The sequence below is a fragment of the Anopheles coluzzii genome, chromosome 2 (assembly GCF_943734685.1).
Source record: "Anopheles coluzzii chromosome 2, AcolN3, whole genome shotgun sequence".
In the NCBI taxonomy this organism is placed as follows: domain Eukaryota; kingdom Metazoa; phylum Arthropoda; class Insecta; order Diptera; family Culicidae; genus Anopheles; species Anopheles coluzzii.
In genome coordinates, this window is record NC_064670.1 from 50653883 (window position 1) to 50673517 (window position 19635).

Here is a 19635-nt window from a genome sequence, read left to right on the forward strand (position 1 = left end):
CAAGAAAAGGATAGCAATATAATAATCAGTTTTAATACGCCATCTATTGATCAAACCAATGAAGCTGTGGAGCTTTCATTTTTTTTTCTATAGATATTCAATTTTCCAGTCGTTTAAGCTTAATCTGTAGCGCTTGGGAAGTGATTATGATTGTACAGTAAATTGTGATACATTTCGTGTAATTTATGAATAGTATGAAACTTGTCGTAACACATTGCAAGAAAAGGACAGCAATATAATGATGAGTTGTAATACGCCATCTATTGAGCAAACCAATGAAGCTATGGAGCTTTCGTTTTTTTTTCTATGGTTTTCCAGTCGTTTAAGCTTAATCTGTTGCGCTTGGGATAACTTCAATGCGAAACCATATAGTACAGAGGGAAGGAGAAAGCTCTCCAAGCGAGGAAAGTGCTCCACTGGTTGGGTATCCCACCAACAACAGATGGCGCCAGCAGCTTTTTTGATATTTTTAGAATGCATGAGTCGTTCACCGTCTGCTAAACGAAGTATTTCTATATTCCGTTTAGGTAGAGAGCTTGAGTCGTTTAGAACCCGTTTAGTGGTCGTTTAGTGGATTTGTGGCACTTGGGTAATATGATCAGTGGTTTTTTTTTTTTAATGGTTTGAAGACACGATTCAAAATGAAACAAAACTCCAAACTCATCAAAAAAAAAATCTCGGAAATCACAGCGATGGGTTACGGTTTTGACGATTTGTTTACGATTGTATGCCACGTCCATACGCACGAAAGATACAGCACGATACAAAGAGTGAGAACTTACACACCTCGGTACATAAGGACGTCCGTGCGCGTATATCGTTACCCACACAACGAGTGGTATATTGACGATCGACAATAGTGAGAAAGGCGTTTGAAGAGAAGTGAGAAAGCGGGACATAAAAGCTCTACCCCAAATGAGCGCAATATGCAGGAAAAGAACGGGTGTGGTAAATAAGCGAGAGGCACCTGCTTTTGACAGTTAAAACCCCTCTCTTTGTAAGACGGGGCTGATCATGATTGTCACAACACCATTGTTTACAAAAAAAGTTAGCATTAGAAGTTCAAAGAAAACAAAGGTAAATTGAGCTGCTACTATTAAAAAATGCTGTGGCAATCGTTTCATTACTTGTTTGAGTAATGTTTAACTTCCTCGTGGACTTTTCCTCTAGATCCGGAACGTACGACTCCTTGATACCTGGTTCCACTGTGGAGAAGAAGACGAAGGAGAAGAGTTTACAAATTCTTTGCAACTATTTTGCCACCGGCTGCGTAGCTGATGCGCCATACATAAAATGGCCCTTGCTAACGTATTAATACTGAGCCAAATTGCTGGCCATGTCTTTGCATTTATCCTGTCGATGTGCATCTTTATTCCGCTCGCTATACATGTTCGATCGTTCGAGTAAGTCGAAATAGTACTATTGTACATCATGAACAATGAGCGCACAGAAACATCGCATAATGAAAACTATTTACTTCCTTGCAGTGGTCACTGTTTACTGTTTACCACTGGCACGTGGCAGGAAAAGGATGGTCTGTTCGATGTAAGGTGGGCCTCGGAAGCTTACTGCAACTATCCCATTATCGTCGGTGTCTGCTTGTTCATCATTGCCGGTGTTCAAATCTATAGGTATATGTGCTTCGAATCCGCCAATAACCTGTATTGCTTTGGACCGCACTTTTTCTAAATGGTCTATTTTATCTACCACTATAGGATGGCGCTGTTGGCATACCGTGAACTTGAGAGCTCCTTTCTGGGGTTATTTTTCGACGTAGTATTTAGCATTTCCCTGTGCACAATGACCCTTATCGCCGCTATCATCATTACGCTTGGTTTCATGGCCTGGTGTGGAGAGATGACCGCACGTTTCCCATCGTAAGTTTTGGACGCTGGTGAGGTTACATCTGTATCATTGTTATACTTTATTCGTTACAGATGTGAAATCGCGGATGGGCAGAACATAACAAACGTGGAGCTCAACATCCAGACGTCCGGATTCTACATCGAAATGGGCACAGCACAGTTTGGCGCATGGGCATCGTTTGCGACCTGGGTAGGTTTGTCCGTTTTTTCGCTGTTAAAACTGATCAACAACCACCAGGTGCGCAACATCCGCGTATCGATGTACATCGAGCGGCAGCGTTTGGTAAACGAGGAAGTCTATCGCAATACCACATCCGAACTGCCGTCAGGAGCACTAAGTGATAACTAATCATGCAATACTTGATAGGCTTGTAGGGCGCAACGTGTACCGGCAAGCCTCAGGCTGTCTAGGTGAATGGAATGTAATGAAAATTAGTAGCTGAAAAGCACATCCATTGAGATATTGTTTCCTTACATTACTAACATTATATTTGGTGTACAAGGCTTTATTTTTAACATTCTACTCGATTTGTATAAGTATACCGTTATCGCACATTTACGAAAGTCGGTTTAGCGCAAAACAAAATTCCATTGAACTAATGTTACATTCTCGAAATAAGGTGAACACGTGAATAAAATAGAAAGAAATATACATAATCACGAACCGCTCAATATTAGCAGTTTATTAGAATTATTTTGCTTTTGCTTTATGAATTTCATGGAACGATAGCAGATAAGTTTTTTTGATATTAGTACCTCACGCACCCCGGTAGCTCTTTATGAGTCACTCAAATTGCCTGCGACAAAGAATGAGATGATAAGAAAGACACAAATCCCAGCAGAGCCTCCTCTAATTACACATCCCTTGTAATTGCTGCGAATGAGCCTCGTCTTACTGACAAGCTAAACGCATTTGGTACTAATTTTGATTTTTTTAAGTAAAAAGACGTATCCATTCATTTTTCAACACAACTGTTTATCATTTTAAGATTGAAATCCTCTTCCAATAAATAATACATCTCTGGTTGTGTGCCCTGTAATTGTTGCTAACGAGGCGATTAAGCTAGACCTCAAAGTCTCTATAAAAATAAGCTAAAGTAAAAAAAAGTAATTGTTGCTGATTTCGTGTTGCAACTCAATAGACTGACAGTTATTTTTTATACAGTTTTATACAGACAGTTTTTAAGGGCGCACTATTTTCTAGAGTATCGTGAATTAGATTTTCGACATTTATAAATCATCACCATCGTTTGTTCATTCAGTTTAAGTATGATTAAAACAATATTAGCTAACATTATAAATAGAAATAAAACAGAACATAACATCATAAATGTCAATAACTGCCAAACGAGACGACCTGGTTCACCAGCCCACAGTGCATAGCTGTCAATTGCGTTTAAATGGCCCGACCTTGTGTCCTGCGTGTACCGTAAACGCTGACTGTTCCGTGCTGGCCAGCCCAACACAAAAAAAAACCAACACGGACACAGACAAGACAAAAGCTGGTGCGTAAGGAGGCTCGTCAGGTGTTTGCGGGCGTGTGTATCCCTTTTTCTAGCGTTTAACGATTATCCCTTTCCTCGCTGTTTCATGCTTTGCGTAGCAGAGAAGCAGCAAATAAATCCGTGGCTGTAGTTTCTGCTCTTTATTCGACTTGTTTGACCGAGCGTATTTCATACGTTGCGTACCTGTATGCGCGTGTGTGTGTGTGTGCTAGTGTTTATTTGTGTACACCGGGATATCCCTTTTAATTCGGTGCGGAAGTAACGAAAAAAAAAACATACCAATCATAACCGACACCGTACCGCACTCTCGTGTCACACAATCTGTGACGCGTCTCGCTTTGTTCAATTACGGTGAAAGAGGTCATCCTCCGCTCCGGGTGGAAAGCGCAGGGCGACAGAGAAAGAAGCGAAAACGTCAACTGGCTGCGGCGATCTCGCTGCCTGCTATGGTGACTGTGCAGTCCCGCTCGTGTGAGTGTGTGTGTATGTGTGCATTTATGTGAACGCGTTAGGCAGAGTGTGAGCGAGAGTGGTTGGTATCCATTTTTATTGCCAATCTCTCAGGGCTGGTGGGCTGGTCGGTCACAGAAGGACATCGGGTGTATTGACTATCCTTACACCGGCTGAAAAACACCACCTAGCCGCAAACAGGAAACAGGAAGCGTGTTAATCGAACCCATTTTCACCGGAAAACATCGAACCGGACAGACACATTCAAGCGTATGCCAAGAGGCTCGTGGACACCTTCAGGCAGAGTCATCAATCGGTGAGCAAGGCGTTCACTTTAGCCCTTTAGTGACAGAATCACCACCACTACTACCACCACCGCCATCGTCGTCGTCGTCGTCATCATCGTCATCTTTGCAAACAGTGTGAAGTGCACTTTCGCCGTATGCGATAATCGCTCAGTGTGTGCTAGGTAGCGTGTGCTGATTCAGGTGGCGGCGAGCGTCCACGGTGGATCCTGGGGAAGGGAAGAAGATTATCATCGATAAAGGAAATCGCGAACACACCCGAATCGCAAAATTGGTCTCCGTGGACAGACACAGGCTGGATAGCGTATGTGGCGCACGAGTGAGCTCTCTCTCTGGTGTGTGGTTGGCAAAGCGGAAAGCGATTGTTGTGTGCGAGTTTGTTGCGGAACCACAGTGTGTGCGCCCTTGGTTGACGACGTCTAATACGCGCGATATGATGATGATGATGATGATGTTGGTGGTGGTGCTTTAGTGGGAGAGAGTCTGTGCCCCCATCTCATTATACATACCTCAAATGGCTTTTCTAGCGGCGACCGTACACGGGAATCCCACTGCCTACTGCTATGTTGCGGTCTACAAGAAGTGCTTTGTGAATGTGTGCGTATGTTTGTGAGTTTCTGAATTGAAGAAGTGAAAAGTGAAAACATCAAACACCCTTTGCCGAAGAAGACGGTCTCCCGCACACACTGACTCACACCTCCCATTTCTTGCATACTGTGTCCCTCCTCCCCTTTTCGCTTCTTCTACCTTTCTGTCGTCCGCTTACTCTTCCATCTTTTCCTATCGTTGTGTCCGGTTGGTAGGTTGATGGTAGCTGCTGCCTGCTACTGACATACCTTCCCCAGCCGACCGGCACATGTGTTGCCCCCGCCGTCTGTCTACCGCTATTCCAAATCCAGCAAAGCCTTTACAATAATATCATTCGGTGCGGGACACCGAAACAATCGCAGCGCCAACACCGTCCCACTCTCCCCGGCGCACGTAGGCTTTTATGCAGCAGAGCGCATCGGGAAGGCGAAAAGCGAAAATCGACCAACCCAAGGTCCATAGCAGGCCTAGGCAGGGCGGGGTGAAAAAAAGGAAAACCCAACACCGAACGAACAAACACACAACCAAACAGTTGCAGCAGCCTCCGATACTAACGCCAAGTGTGTTGGTTGCGATCGCGAAAATTTCATCCTGCAAGGGCTGAGTGTACACAGCGTGTGTGTTGGTGTGTGTTGGTGTGTGTGTGTGTATATTCATGCACAAGATATCGTTGCCGGTGCAGTTTACGAGTGAACTAATTCCACAGGACGCAACCCATTCAACAGAAAATTCCACCCGCGACGAACTCACGTAATGGATCTTCACACATTAACAAAATCTGAAGGTAAGTTTTAAAAACTTGTTTTGGTTGTACGGGTTTGAATCTCGTATGCCTAAGCCTTTGAAGGGTTCATTGAAACAAAAGATCCACTACGGAATGCTTGAGGAGCAGAAACATAAATCCACGTACAAACGACGCTTTGGTTTTACTATGCGAGACAAAAACCGGATGAATCATATCTGTAGCAAGGGAACCACACTAAACCCCGGGATTATCGCCGTACGAAATGGTCTTTACTGACTCAGTCAGCAAATTAGTTGGGACTTGTAGACAAGGAACAGGATTGAGCAGCGGTGTAATTCAATTACGCTGCTATTTCTCTAGTACAATTTATGAACGTGCCTGTATGCCATTATTTATCAGAAAGGATCACTCATGCCCTAGAAGAAACGATAACTCCATTACATTTGATTCCCGCACCGTATGCACGGTACACACCCTTGGGGCTTTTTTTTTTTGTTTTTAATTAACACCATCCATGGGACTCTCATGTTTTAGGTGTGCCTGGGAATGTGGAAACCGGCAACGAAGACTGTGCATAAAACCATTACTTCGGTATATTATCTGTCATGTGTTTGCATGTTTCCGTCTGACCTACTTTGACCAACCCAGCACGGGACTCTCGCATATATTCTCTGACCTTTCTCAACACCGTTCTCGCAATGATGTTCCCGTCTATTGACATTTACACCCATCGCATGCTTGTGGAGCGGTTTTGCAACGCACTCGCTTACGGTTGTCAAAAGTACAACGAACCCATTCCCGGTTTCGGTTGCCCTACCGGTTGGTTGCGTAGGTGCAAGCCAAAGAAAAGCCCTTTCCTGATTTAGTGGAAGGACAATCTGGTAACCTAGAATGCATTGTGGGAAACCATCCAAACAGGGTAAAATGGCAACATCGAAATATCAAATTTACCACTCCGCCCAATACCCGGTTTTGCGTCGGGGACAAACACATTAAAAAATAGGGCTTCAAACAGAAACAGGCAGGACTTAGGTACTCACCGGCAGCTCGTGTTCGGTTTGGTGAAGAGAATATGTCATATCAAGGACTGTGTTGGAAGAAACACAAACGTACCAAGAGCGAATATCCTTCTCGTGAGAGTAAAAGAGAAACACCACGCCGTTAAGGACGTTCTGTGACCCACTTGGCGAAGTGATGCGCCCATGTCCTGGTGAAGCACTGTGACGTTGAGCGTTTGCAAAAACGTGAGGAAGATCGATGCCCGGATGTCACCCGTTTACCGTACACGTTTTGGCTGGAAATGGAACATTGTTATCAACCTCTTTTTAACTGCATGTACACTATGCTTTATGCATGCTTCACGCGATGGAAGTTTTTATTTTCGTCTCAAAATCCTTTAAATTCCTCCGCTCCATGGGCAGCATTGCCGTTGTGCTTGCAGCTTACGAGTTGCTGGATCAGATGCGATGAAACTGAGATGTAGAAGAAACAAAAGGAAAACAGAAAAAAAAAGTCTGAAGCCGTCCTGTCGATGACTCAATCCGAGTGAACAATCGAACGTTGTCCGTTGATGTCACGATGGTTTCTTTTCTCCTTTATTTTGTGGCATCTCCCTTTCCTGTGGAGTGGTGAAAATCTAGGCCAGTGCCGATCATTGCTGCCACACCCAAGATTCAAGATTAAACCCGAGAAAACAACACATCTATTGCTTATGACACATATGCAAACACACACACACACTCACTCACAAATGTGGTACACTGAACGAGAAGTTTTGTGTATATGTGTGGTTGTGCTCTACTGGAGCCCTTTGGGAGTGTCGTTTTGTTGTATGCATATAGAGACTTCCCGATTTTGTCGCTGTGTGTGCAACTGTAACAGCGAACTGTACTTGCCGAGACGTGTCGCGTCATTGCGTTCCAACATTTGATAAGATTAGTGGAGCGCGGCTAGTGCACTAGTATAAGAGCACATACACACAAACCAAACAGTGTGCCCGGGAACACAGCAGCGGATGTTGTAAGTTGCTTTTTATCGCAAAAGTACGCACCAGCGGACGGGAAGCGAGACCGTGTGTCAGCCTCGGCAGTAAAGCCCTCTCGTCGCGCGTTATCATTTATCCTATCTTTCTGGTTGGTTCACTGTTTCTTCTGTTGTTCGATTCGATAACGGTGGTCTTTTGCACTTGCAAGAGAATGATTTTATTCCATTTTTTGTTATAAATATGGCTAGGTTCACGCAACTACTGAAGGCTTTGGCAGAAGCTCTTTTTGGGTAATTTGTAGCTTAGTTATTACAGGGTTTTCCAGGAGTTCTCAAAGCTGTGGGACACTTTATTGACTCTTACTTACGTGTAATGAACTTAATGTAATGAGAATTGGACTCTATAGCACCCTTGTTGGACAAATCCAATAGGAATTTCCAAGGAGCCTGCCCAAAAAGGGAGAGAGTCCAATTTCCATCATTTGAATTTCACTTCCAATACGCAAGAGTCAAGGAAGTATCCCACAACTATGAGAACCCCTGGAAAACCCTGTAAGGTTTACTTAGCATGCCTAACTAAACGTCCAAAACTCAAATCAACAATGAAAAGAAGGCGAATGGGCATCCCATCTGTGCGGCTCTAGCCATGTTATTGCAGCGGATCCATTTTCTCTTCATTCATATCTTTCATCGAGAGGTTTCCCTCTTTATAATGATGATTAGATATTTATTTGTTTGGGGCAAAACAACAGCAGTAGCTGCATTTTATTATCAGCAATAATTTCCTTTTCAACGTCACCCAGCACTGACATCATGTAATTTATTGGGTGTTTATTAGCGGGCAAGATCGCATACTATTACACTCCACCATACGGTAAGCGGCAGTGTGGTTTGTGTGTGTTTTCCTCGGAAGGAAAGCGAAAACTTTCGCGAAGGAAGCGACGTCAGACACCATGAATGATGATGGTGGTTGAGAAAATTGACGCGAAACAACATGCTCGCCGGCGCCGCCGCCTTCACACGATCGTTAAATTTTGTTCAAATTTTCAGTTCCAGTTATCTAATGTGACGCACCAGGCGCCGCTTATCGGATTGGCGAAGAGAGAGAGAGGAGTGAGTGGGGCAGCTTTGTATGAAAGCCCAACACAATCCCCCCTGCCGAAAGCTTATGATTCCTAGCACGTACAATAGTCGTGTTTGCACCATTACAGCCTTGCTACGCATTTGTGTGAGCTTTTGGTGGTCTTTTCTTTTATTTTGCAAACGTTCTACCCCTTTTTGCTAACATTTTGGAATGGAGATTAAGTTTTGTCCACAGTTTGGTTTTATTAAGAAAAACAGTAATACTACAACGAAACAACGAAAAGCTAACGGTAGCTTTTACTTTTTCACTTAATGCGCGATGAAAGTTGAGCTCGCCCGCGTCCACGGTCGCCATAAAAACCCTTTAATAATCAGTTTAATTCAACACCATTCCTGCAATGCTTGCGGCACAAACCGAACCCATCTAATAAATATTGAATTTGGGATTTTTGGAAAATGTAAACATTAAGCAGTATGGTATCGGTTTCAATCATTGAAAAACAAAGCCAAAATTCGATTCACAATCAATCGACAATTTCACCCACTCTCAATCTTGCCGGCTGGGTTCGTAATCGCCGCTTTTGGGGCAGCAATGTGCAGTGAAGATGTAAATAGAACTAGTTTCTCTTCATGAAATCTCAACAACACTAGCATTACACGATTCGGCACCGAATTATTAACCTTTTCGGGCTGTCGTTGATTAAAACCATATTAAAAAAGACACCTCAGCATATGATGATGGCGCGGCTGTTCAATGACATTGGAGAGGAGAGCTTTTGAAACTCGACCCAGTCACATTAACTTTCATGAGCCACTCGTACTGTATTTTCGATGAACGTTCGTATAAATAATCGTACGATACATTTCTCCTCATATCTGAGAGAAATCGCGTGGACGGGGAACCATTATCCCAGTGCCGCCGTTCAGCAGTGCACCTTTGCCTATCTTATCGTTATCTGCCGCGGTCTCAAGTCTGGCCCCGTTGACTGTTCCTATTGTTTTCCTAATCGATTTTGATACTGCAGGCAACGCCGGACGCCCATAACGATCGATTAACCTGCGCCGGTACATCTGTATCATTGCTCCCTCCTGTGCTTCCTACAAACTCCTGACATGTCATCGGTTCCTGCCGTTTTGAAGCAAATCGTGTATTTTATACCTCTTTTTTTCGACTGGCCACATTTCGCGGTCAGTTTCCTTTTCGTGCACATTGCAATGTCCACCGGCAGGCCTTGCAGCATACTGACACACTCACACGCGTTAAAAGGAACACAGGAGGAGGAGGTGGGGGCAAGGGTGATCGCGGCGCCACGTTCGCTTTGCCTGCCTGTGCCGGATGAGTCATGTGTAACTTTGCAACCCAAATTTATGGCCACCCATTTGCATACGAACAATGCGTTGGGTACCGTCTCGTTTCAGCGAGTTGCAGGTGAACACCAGCCCCCGGAGTACGCCACACGCACACACCATAAGCACGCATTTTTGCTAGGACGGCTGTTTTGCACAAGGGTGGTGGAATTGGCACGTAGTGGAATTTCGGTTAAAATAATGTCGTTTATTCGCTTTTATCATACCCAGCAACCCATTAGCCGTAATGGAATAATTCATCTCCAGCACGCAAACAAACCAAAACAACAGGTTTCAGCTGTTGTTTTTTTTTAATATACTAAAATAGAAGGTTGTTCATTAAAGAAACACGAATATCAGTTCCACTGACACGGAATAAAATGGGAGAGTCATTTGAAATTAGTTAACGCAGTTTCGAACATTCAGATTTGCGTTATTGTTTTGTTGAATCAGTGTGTGGAACGATTCTTATCGTTATCTTTTTGCACAAGGAAAGGAGAGCTCTATAACTAGCTCTTCGATCTTAAGGTTGCTTTAGACTTTGCGTAAAAGTAAACGTGAAACTTTGTTTTATTTTTGCTATATTTCGTTGAATATTTATCAAAATATAGCTTATAGTATACCAAAAAAAGGATATTCAATTCGCTGTTGGTTTTCAATGCGATGCGATTGGTTATTCAATTCCCCAACTATTTAGTCTGTAAAAATATTGAAATAATGAATTAATTACATTACATTCCCAGCTGATTATTATCTTTTCACCGTGACCTAAGTGGGGAAACACCACGAAATGTATTTAATTTATTATTTCAATATTTGTTTATATTCTGCTTAGTTGGGTAATTGAATATACTTTCTTTTGGTGTCCGGTAGCAGAATACTCCAAAATTTCACATTCGATTTCACTGGAGCTGTAACGTGGGCTTTACATGACACAGATGTTGGGTATGAAACATGTACATACTTTTAACAACAAAAAAAGTGCTTATCCTTTGCCAACTTTTATCTAAATTCAACAAGCTCAACTTTGTATTATTTGCGTACGCACGTTTTGTGTGCCGTAATGCAATGACACACTCATCCTCGTGGTGTCATCATCATGATCGAGCAGGGAAGATACACCATTTCTGTTGCTATTACACGTTCACACCCGCCCATGATGATTGTGCGCGGGTAGCTCATTCTTGGTTGTTGATGCGTCTTATTTGATGATCACACCACTGTCTTGATCCCTGATGTTTGTGTACGTCGTGTGTGTGTGCGTCGTGTGTGTATGTTTGTGGTGTCGTGGGACCTGTTCATTTCAGGGCCAACCGGGTGATGATGTATCACTCTTTATTGGCCGTTTGAGCTGGGTCGAGCTTTCAGCCTTGCGATTCGTCTAATATTACTTGCATCTAAAGTACCGCGTTTCGTTCCCTCCAGCGTCCTAAACAACATCAACTTGTCCAGGAATATTTTAATTATTGATGTTTGTTATGTTGATGTTTGCATACCATTTTTCATTGCATACAATTCCTGTTCTTTCTAGTGTTTAAATAAACTTAAATAATAATAGAAACAATAGCATTAGCTAACGTTTTATGAATAATTATTACTTATCACACACATTTTCTTATAAAGACTGTAACATTTTCATCATTATTTAAGTATTTTTGATTGCATCTCCTGGCTGAATGACAATTTCACACAGCTAGGCCTAAAATGTTGAGTGTCCTGGGCCTTCTGGATTCCTTCATGAGGGTAATGCATACAGTAGAAAGCCAAGAAATTGTCCTCAGCATAAGAGGAAAAACAATATGTATCGATCTCAAATATGACACATTTTAAAACCACGCTCTGGTAGAACTTGGTTGATCTGATCGGGTTTAAAAATCCTAACTGGACAGACCTTCCTTATAAAGTCCCGACAAGGCTAGATCAGATCCAATTGTAATGGACAGCAGTATTTTTACAAGTATCTTGAATTTCACATCTATCCATTTAACAATTTCACTAGTAAAGATGACACCAGACCCGAAGGATACACTGTTAATCTGATCTGACCATAGGAATGTGATGGTCTTTGGGGACTTTAAGCCAAACCATTTAGACAAATAAACGAATAACCACTTCACCAGAACAGCTTTTTTATAATTTTACCAAAGCCATGGACATGGTTCTAGTTTTCCATGACCTTGGTGGCCAATTGTGATTCCGTATTTGCCACCAAATTATTGGACTAGTACCCAAAACGTAATGCATCAGGTCTCTCGTGCTGGGCTCAGTGCTCCAGATCTAATTATCGGTTTTAGGCATGGCGTCTGCCCATGTCCGAAATTAGGTTTTATTTTTTACCAGAACAATTAAACTTTTTTTTTCTACGTGGATACTTAGTACTCAGATATACCTGATAAAATAGACCCAGATGCCCGTTTTATACAAATACCTTCGCATTACGGAGCAAATGATTTCATCCTACCAATCCTATGATGTATCATGAAAAACAATATGTTGGATTGGGCATAATCTGCGAACAATACCAGTCTTTGAATTTACAAATCTAGTTTTTTTGTTTGAACTCTGTGTTTTTGAAAATATGCCATTACATAGGAAACCAAATCGAATTGTATTTAACAACCCTTACCCACTGTAATATGTGATTATATAGCTAGCCACAAATTTCACTTACTCACTATAACTTTGTAATGGTTCAGCGTGCTTCCGAGAGAGTGTTTGTAAATAGTCTCAACTCAAAACTATAGCGCGGGGCCGCTTTACCCAGTTACAGCCATTCCCGGTCGCGATGTCTAAATGTAGTCCCGATCGCAACCATCGCACGGCAGCAGCGTCACATCGTGAACAAACGGTGGCGACCGACCCGGTTTACCCGTTTGGGGAGGAAATGGCTTATAAAACTTCCACCGTGATGGATTTGCTGGTTTAGCCTCCACTCGAAACGTGCTCCGTACGTGTCGGCCCTCTCGATCGTGCTAGAAACTTCATCCCGCGCGTCGATTGCATTTGAAACGGTGTCACTTTTGCTCTTTGTCTTGTTCTCCATTACCCTCCCATCTGTGGTGACGGAGCAATGCAGACCACCGACCAACGTGTGCCAACCTTCTTTCTGCCAGTAGCGAACATTGTGCCCATCTGCAGGGGGTGAAAAACGGAGCGCGAGAGCAGCCTGCGCAAAGTGACGTGATGTTCGGCGACTCTCCGCACTGGAAGGGCTGTATTCTTCCAGCCTTTTTAGCTATCTGTTCTTGTTGGCGGTTTGCCTATTAAACGACGTTACACATGGCAGCTAAGCAGAGAAGCTTCTAATAGCTAAACATCGCCTATCGTATGGAATGTTAGAAAGATGATCTAAGGGGGAAAAAGTAGACGAAGATCGAACCAATCGTGGCTTTTTGTGTATGCGTATGTATTTGTGTGTGTGTATGTGTTGTAAGGGGTGGTCACCACTTTGGCGGTTGTTCACCTTTCAATTTGGTGGATACCGGTGTGCTCGGTGTGTGTGTGTGTGTGCCGCATACTTTTTGTGTTTTGTTTCGATTCTTCCTTTCGCGTGTTCTCCTTCAAACGGTTCACTCAAACTCACGCTATTAGTGTTGGCCATCTCCTCTCGAGATGATCTCAGGTGTTTGCTGCTCTTGTGCGGTTGTACCGTTTCTGTTCGTCTGGAGTTGGTGGGATTTTCCACTAACGATGGCGTAATCGGAAAACTACTCTGCAGGTTTGACACAGTGTGTTTACTACGCCCAATGAGCTGTTATGATTTGAAATGTTTGTTAAACAGTAGGGTCACGGCTATCAAATCAGTATAATGTGCATACAATTTCGAATGCATAATTGTGAACAGGATAGCATTATTAGTCAACGATCCTGCACCGATGTCGATAAGCAGACTTGGCAGCAAATAGACAAAGCCGCATACTATTCCACCACTATTTAAATGATATCTTATTTAAATGCAGAAGGCATTTCGATATTGTTTTTTAGTTGAAGTAACATTCATTTTATTAGACTAATTTTGAGATACACCTATACAATTATCCAAGTTTATTGTTTTGTTTTACAACAAAAATGTATCTAAAAACCAATTTACCATTTTGCTTGGCTGAAGAGCTCTCCATAGGTCGGCATAGGGCTCGTGGCCGCACAAAACGACCCTCCGAAGGTTTACAGATTAGAATCACCATCAGATCTTTTACGTTTACTACGTGTCTGCCTACTGGCCGGTCTCCACCACCACTCATCGGTTAGGGATACCATCAATTTGCTTATGCCTATGCTCATACACCGCCCCAAAAACCAGGCCAAACCGTATAACCACCAACACCACCGCCACAAGATGACGGTGTGCTATACAAAAGGGAAGGGAAAGTGAAACGCGGGAACAACGATCACTCACGACACCGCCGCTCACACCAACTGCCACTGCCGCGCTTTCCCCTCCCGGTTTGAGAAAGGTTTAATGTGGATATATCCTCATAAAGCGCAGTGCTAGTTCTAAAGCACCAAGGGAAACACGAGAAAGAGCAATGAGAGAGAGAGAGATGAACAGACCGGTCGACCGATCTTAGGAACGCGACACCAAAATCTAAGGCTTGCTTAAAGGCGCGGACTTATGCTTGCACGATCCGTACCTGAACGTCGGAGCTTTGTCTCGCGAGGGAATATATAGGTTAAACCACCAACCAACCAGTCCTCCATTGCCGCCGGTTTCGTTCACCGGTCCAAGCAATGGGGTGTGTATACTGGTGCGAAGCTACAGGTCGGGCGCAAGTTGGTAGACAAATGTAAGCCATACAAAATTGAGGATTGTTTCGTTGTTTGAAATAACATTCGAAACATTTAGTGTTATTTCAGTGTCTGCGGCGTATTCATAACGGTGGAAAATGCATAATCAAACCCTAAATCAACCCTAACCAATGGTATGATGCAACTCTTTACCTACTATTTTGTCCCACTTTCAGTGAGCGCAGTCGTCGAGTTCGACTACACGGCCAAGGAACCGGATGAGCTAACGCTCAAAAAGGGTGCCATCATTACCAACATCAAAGTGCAGGATGGAGGCTGGTGGGAAGGAACGCTGGTCGCTACCGGCCGCACCGGAGTTTTTCCGGACAATTTCGTCCGCGTGCTAGAATCGCAAGACAAGAATCAAGTGGTCCTACGGTAAGTGTGTGCTTTTACGCTGACAACGCAACAATGCTGTCGCTTTAATGCTTCCATTACATTGGTTTGCTTATTGTTCTACTTTCAGAGATAAAAGTGCAACACAGAATCGAAGGTGTAAAGTCATTTACAGCTATCAGGAGAACAAAGCCGACGAACTAACGTTAGCGGTGGGCGATGTAGTAGAATTTTTCGAGGAGGTAAATAGACTTGTTTTCAAACTGGGCCCGCCGGCCGTTGACTGTCAAATCAGCATACTAATGAGCATTGTTTGGACGGTTTTAGGTCGAGGAAGGATGGTGGCGCGGTAAGCTGAACGGACGGGTCGGCGTGTTTCCGTCCAACTTCGTCGAAATGATCGAATCCGTATCGCCCAAATCGTCAAGCCGCAAGAGTGGCAACGTGGGCGGTGGTACGGGCGTTACGGCAATTGATGGTGGCGGGCTACCGGCAACGACCGGTTCGTTAGGTGCCAGCCTGTCCAAAACCAACAGCCTCAACAAGAGCCGCACGAGCTTGAACAGCTCGCGGGAGGATCTGGACAGGCATGATGCACCGTCGCTGCCGCCGAAACCGGTACGGGAACTGTGCAAGGTACTGTTCGCTTACCAGCCCGCCAACGAGGACGAGCTGAAGCTGGTGGAGGGCGACATCATCACCATCCTCTCGAAAGAGCTACCGGATAAGGGCTGGTGGAAGGGCGAGCTGCGCGGACGGATCGGCGTGTTTCCGGACAATTTCGTTTCGCTGCTACCGCCGGAAGGTGGTAAATCGTCCGCGCACATATCGGCTTCGGTCCGCTCGCTTGCCAGCAGCACGACCGGCTACAGCAGCGGTGGCGTTAGTCCTCATCATCCGGGCGTCGTTTCCCCGGTCAAGGATCCGCTTCACATTCCCAAACCGGACCGCCCGCCAACGGCCAGCAAGATGCAAATGTTTGGCAAGCAAACGTCCAACCCGTCCACCATCTCGGCGGCGGCCTACCGGAAGGAGAGCTTCGGCTCGAAGGATTCGTTGAACGAATCGACCGGCAGTGTCGGAAGCGTCGGCGGCGCGGGCTCGGTGACCGGTTCACCGACGTACAACAGCGTGGCGGCGCACCGGAAATCGCTCGAAAGCAAGGGCACGGACGGTTCGGCCGTATCGCCAGCCCCCACGGCAGGCATCGTGACGGAGAAGCCACCGCGCAAGAGCCTGGAAAACAAAGCGTCCGAGATTCGCAAAAGTCTGGAAAATTTGGACGACAAAAAGGCCACCCCGCCACCAGTGCTTGGTAAAAAGCCGCAGGTTCCCATCAAAAAGTCACCCTCGATCACGAGCGTCACCGGGAACCTGTTCTCGGGGCTGAAGCAAAAGGTGAAGGGTGGAGGATCGCTGGAAAAGGACAAAACGACCGCAGCGGATGAACGGGACGGCATCGGTAGCAGCAAGGTGGTAAAGTCGGAGGTGGCGGACAATGGCGACCGGTCGATCGTGGGCGAACGGATCGATGTAGAGCTGGGACACGTTGAACGTGGCACCTCGGTACTGAAGGACATGCGGGCCAATCGGGCGAAAGCGCCCAAACGGCGGCCACCCTCCTCACCAAGCAGTATTATTACCACCGATCCGAACGTGACGGCCAACGGTGGTAGCGTTTCCCTTAGCAATGGCAATTCTGGCCTATTCAATCAGCTGTCACTATCATTCGAGCCGGAAAGTCCGAAGCCGGACCTGATGGTGTCGGCAGCACCGGCCCTAAACTCTTCGCACGGTTCCGGATCCACCGCAGCGACGGGCGACGCGGAGGAGGCAGTGCCCAAGGTGGCGAAACCTCGCGAGTGGGAAAAGAACAAGGTACCGTGGATGGACGAGCTGAAGGCAAGTCAGGCAAAAAAGACGACCGCCTCGGAAAGCAAATCGCCCGAACACCATCATCACGTGTCGTCCTCGCAACACAGCACGAGTAGCCACACTCAGGAGGAGACAAGCATTTCCAAATCATTCCATGCTAGCACCACCACCACCACCACGGGTGGGGCCGGCACTACACCACCCGTCCCGTCGGGTCATGCGGTCCGTGCCCGGCTAATGGAACGATCCGCCACGACGACGAGTGTCCCGTCGGAAAGCAATCACGCCAGCAATAGTACCAGCAATATCAACAGTTCCTTCGATCTGATTGCGTCGTGCAATCGGAAGGACACAGTCACACCGTCCTCAGTCAGCAGTAGTGGCGGAGGTTCGCTGCAGCACCAGCAGCACCATCAATCCTTCGAGTCATCGAACGTGAGCGCAATGACTAAATCGATGTCTGCCCTGTCCACCACCACGACCAAGATTGCCATCTCCGCATCGTCGACCGGTACGGTATCGTCGACCACGGCGATCACCGAAAACAACGGTACACATGAACCGCCCTCACCAAACAGTCGCCCCGTCAGTGTGAACCTGCGGAGCACCAGCATTTCGCCAACGCCCCAGAACCGTAATGCCAAAACGATTCACATCGTCGGCACCAGCACCAACAGTACGGCGGGTAACAACAGTAAGCCAACATCGTCCGCGCTGGGAGCAGGGACAGAAGCGATGAACGCTGTGCCCGCTCATCCCGTCTCGATGGACAACGTTTGCAGCCGGGTTCAGGAGCTGGAGCAGAAGGTGAACCGAATGGAGCGACAGCTGGCAACACAGAACGGACTTATTGAAGAGCTGACGCGAATGTTACGCGGTGAGTCGGATAAGGTAAAAACGCTTCAGAAAGAGCTAGAAAAGTACGCGCAATGCGTTACGCAGGTATGATAGACGGAGTAATGCCGGTCGGGAGAGAGAGAACGTTGTGCGTACTGCCCGGTTGCGTACTGACGGTACCGATAGAGGTAGAGTAGTAGTAGGGAGACTAAATAAGTGCTGCTGTTTTTCGAGTTTTTGGCACACTTACGGGCTAGTTTTACGTTTTATTCATATTTCCTATTAAAGAAGCAGCAACGAGAACCGGCTGCCCAGATACGTACTGAGGCAAATTGCTGAAGAATTATCCACATTTCTTTAGTCAGTTTAGCAACGAACGAAAGGATCGCGCTCGCGCGCGTGCGTGTTTGTGTGTACAGTGATTGAATAGTTACACTAAGGTACGCCTGGGAGCACGGAAGCCTCAACGGGCGAAAGGCGGATTGGCGTTACGGATAAGTGGCACAAAGCAACCGACCAACCACATAATTTACATACGGTACACTAGGTATCATTGCCATCAAGGATAAGATAAACGTATCCCCCCGCGTCGGACAAGTTCTTGGAATGCAATGGAGTCCGAATGATATGCGAAAGCGATGTGTGTACGATAGAAAAGCTAGGCGATAACATTTCCATTCAGTTCGATCGCGAAACGCCCAAACGGCTGAGCGCGGTGCAGAAGGGGTGGAGGAGAATTTATTATCAATTATTAATTTACACTACAAGCTTCTTCTTTGGCTAGGGTTTAGGGTTGAAAGGGTTGACCCCATGGTAGTAACGTGGACGCACAGAGAACGCGCGAATAATAACGTGTAATAATAGTGAAATTAACGCTAGCTAAGGTAACATTTCCTATCGATCATTCCAATCGCTTTTTTCTAGCATCGGCGCTCTTAGATACCATGGATAAATGCCTAAAGTATTGACAACTAGTAATAAAGCAGGGACATTAGTAGGCGGGCTAAACATTCGCGAATTGGCGGGCCTCAATTAGGAGCGCTGAAAGGGGAAACGCTCGGAATTGGGGCTAGTATAATAAATATGCAATTGAAAACGGAAAGTAACACCTACAACACTATGAAATATGGGTCACGACCGACCGATTCTGAGGACCGTGGAAAAGAATCAATCCTACACCACACAATGCTGGAACCAGAGCTGAGATATAATTACTGCGAGATAGGAAGTGAGAGAGAGAGAGAGAGAGAAAGAGAGGGAAAACAAAACCCCCGAACCCGGAACGGATTTGTTGAGGTTTGTGGCTTGCTTTTTATATACACTTATATTATATATTTAGCTACCCGATTTCTCCGCCAGACGTAAAACGTTAACCCTGTCCCCAGGTTTTTTTTCGATTTTTGTAACCCATCATCTATATAGTAGATAATGTGCATTTTTGTCATTTAACGCATACACCTTTAGTATATCACCGTGTGTAATGGAACCGGAAACCCGTTGTTTTGGCGGGTAAGGGCGCATTATTGTGTAGTAGCTATAACTATAATTATATCGATACATTAGTGTACTTAAGTCCGCGGAAGAGATGATCACATTAAAATATGAACAGCAAAAGGATTTAACTACATTCGAATTCGATTTTTCTTCCATAGTACCGAAACTCGTTGGGAATTTGCCGGTTGATCGTATTTATAAAAATGTGGCGAACAGTAACATAAAGTTAGCTCTAGGTACAATTACCCTAATATTCTACTTCTTTGGTGCAACAATCGCCAAGTTCTAAGTGGATTAGGCCTGCCATAAAGCCGCCAATGTCTATCTGTGATTGATTGGTTTTCTCATAGCAGGATAGTCCGTCCGTCGTATGGGAGTTCAGTCCATGCAAGGAATTCCAAACGGACATGATGTAAAGTAGTACGATGGAAACGGAT

The 19635-nt window shown here is 45.3% G+C and overlaps 2 protein-coding genes across 5 annotated transcripts; both read left to right on the forward strand.

The window, feature by feature from the left end:
- Nucleotides 1-977: 977 nt before the first annotated feature.
- LOC120951680 (transmembrane protein 179) lies at nt 978-2539 on the forward strand. The gene is made up of 5 exons (XM_040370507.2): nt 978-1077; nt 1171-1403; nt 1488-1631; nt 1716-1877; nt 1938-2539. Exons 2-5 carry the CDS (start codon nt 1294-1296, stop codon nt 2212-2214), a joined length of 693 nt encoding a protein of 230 aa, XP_040226441.1. The 5' UTR covers nt 978-1077; nt 1171-1293; the 3' UTR covers nt 2215-2539.
- Nucleotides 2540-3269: 730 nt separating this feature from the next.
- LOC120947993 (CD2-associated protein) lies at nt 3270-19326 on the forward strand. Of its 4 annotated transcripts, none has more exons than XM_040363928.2 (5): nt 3270-3370; nt 4653-5497; nt 14833-15034; nt 15123-15234; nt 15320-19326. In XM_040363928.2, the coding sequence occupies exons 2-5, from the start codon at nt 5467-5469 to the stop codon at nt 17813-17815; spliced, it is 2841 nt and encodes a 946-aa protein (XP_040219862.2). In that variant the 5' UTR covers nt 3270-3370; nt 4653-5466; the 3' UTR covers nt 17816-19326. The 4 variants fall into 4 exon arrangements, with proteins under 4 accessions (XP_040219862.2, XP_040219859.2, XP_040219860.2 ...); XM_040363925.2 differs by having other exon boundaries at nt 3282-4136; XM_040363926.2 differs by having other exon boundaries at nt 3283-3403.
- The last annotated feature ends 309 nt before the right edge of the window (nt 19327-19635 follow it).

Excerpts from the sequence above, each read along its gene's own strand:
- LOC120951680 (XM_040370507.2), top strand. The coding sequence starts at position 1,294 with ATGGCCCTTGCTAACGTATTAATACTGAGCCAAATTGCTGGCCATGTC. Across the intron at positions 1,404-1,487 it reads ATACATGTTCGATCGTTCGA|TGGTCACTGTTTACTGTTTA; the intron begins GTAAGTCGAAAT and ends ACTTCCTTGCAG. Across the intron at positions 1,632-1,715 it reads GCCGGTGTTCAAATCTATAG|GATGGCGCTGTTGGCATACC; the intron begins GTATATGTGCTT and ends CTACCACTATAG.
- LOC120947993 (XM_040363928.2), top strand. The coding sequence starts at position 5,467 with ATGGATCTTCACACATTAACAAAATCTGAAG. Across the intron at positions 15,035-15,122 it reads AAGAATCAAGTGGTCCTACG|AGATAAAAGTGCAACACAGA; the intron begins GTAAGTGTGTGC and ends TTCTACTTTCAG. Across the intron at positions 15,235-15,319 it reads TAGTAGAATTTTTCGAGGAG|GTCGAGGAAGGATGGTGGCG; the intron begins GTAAATAGACTT and ends GGACGGTTTTAG.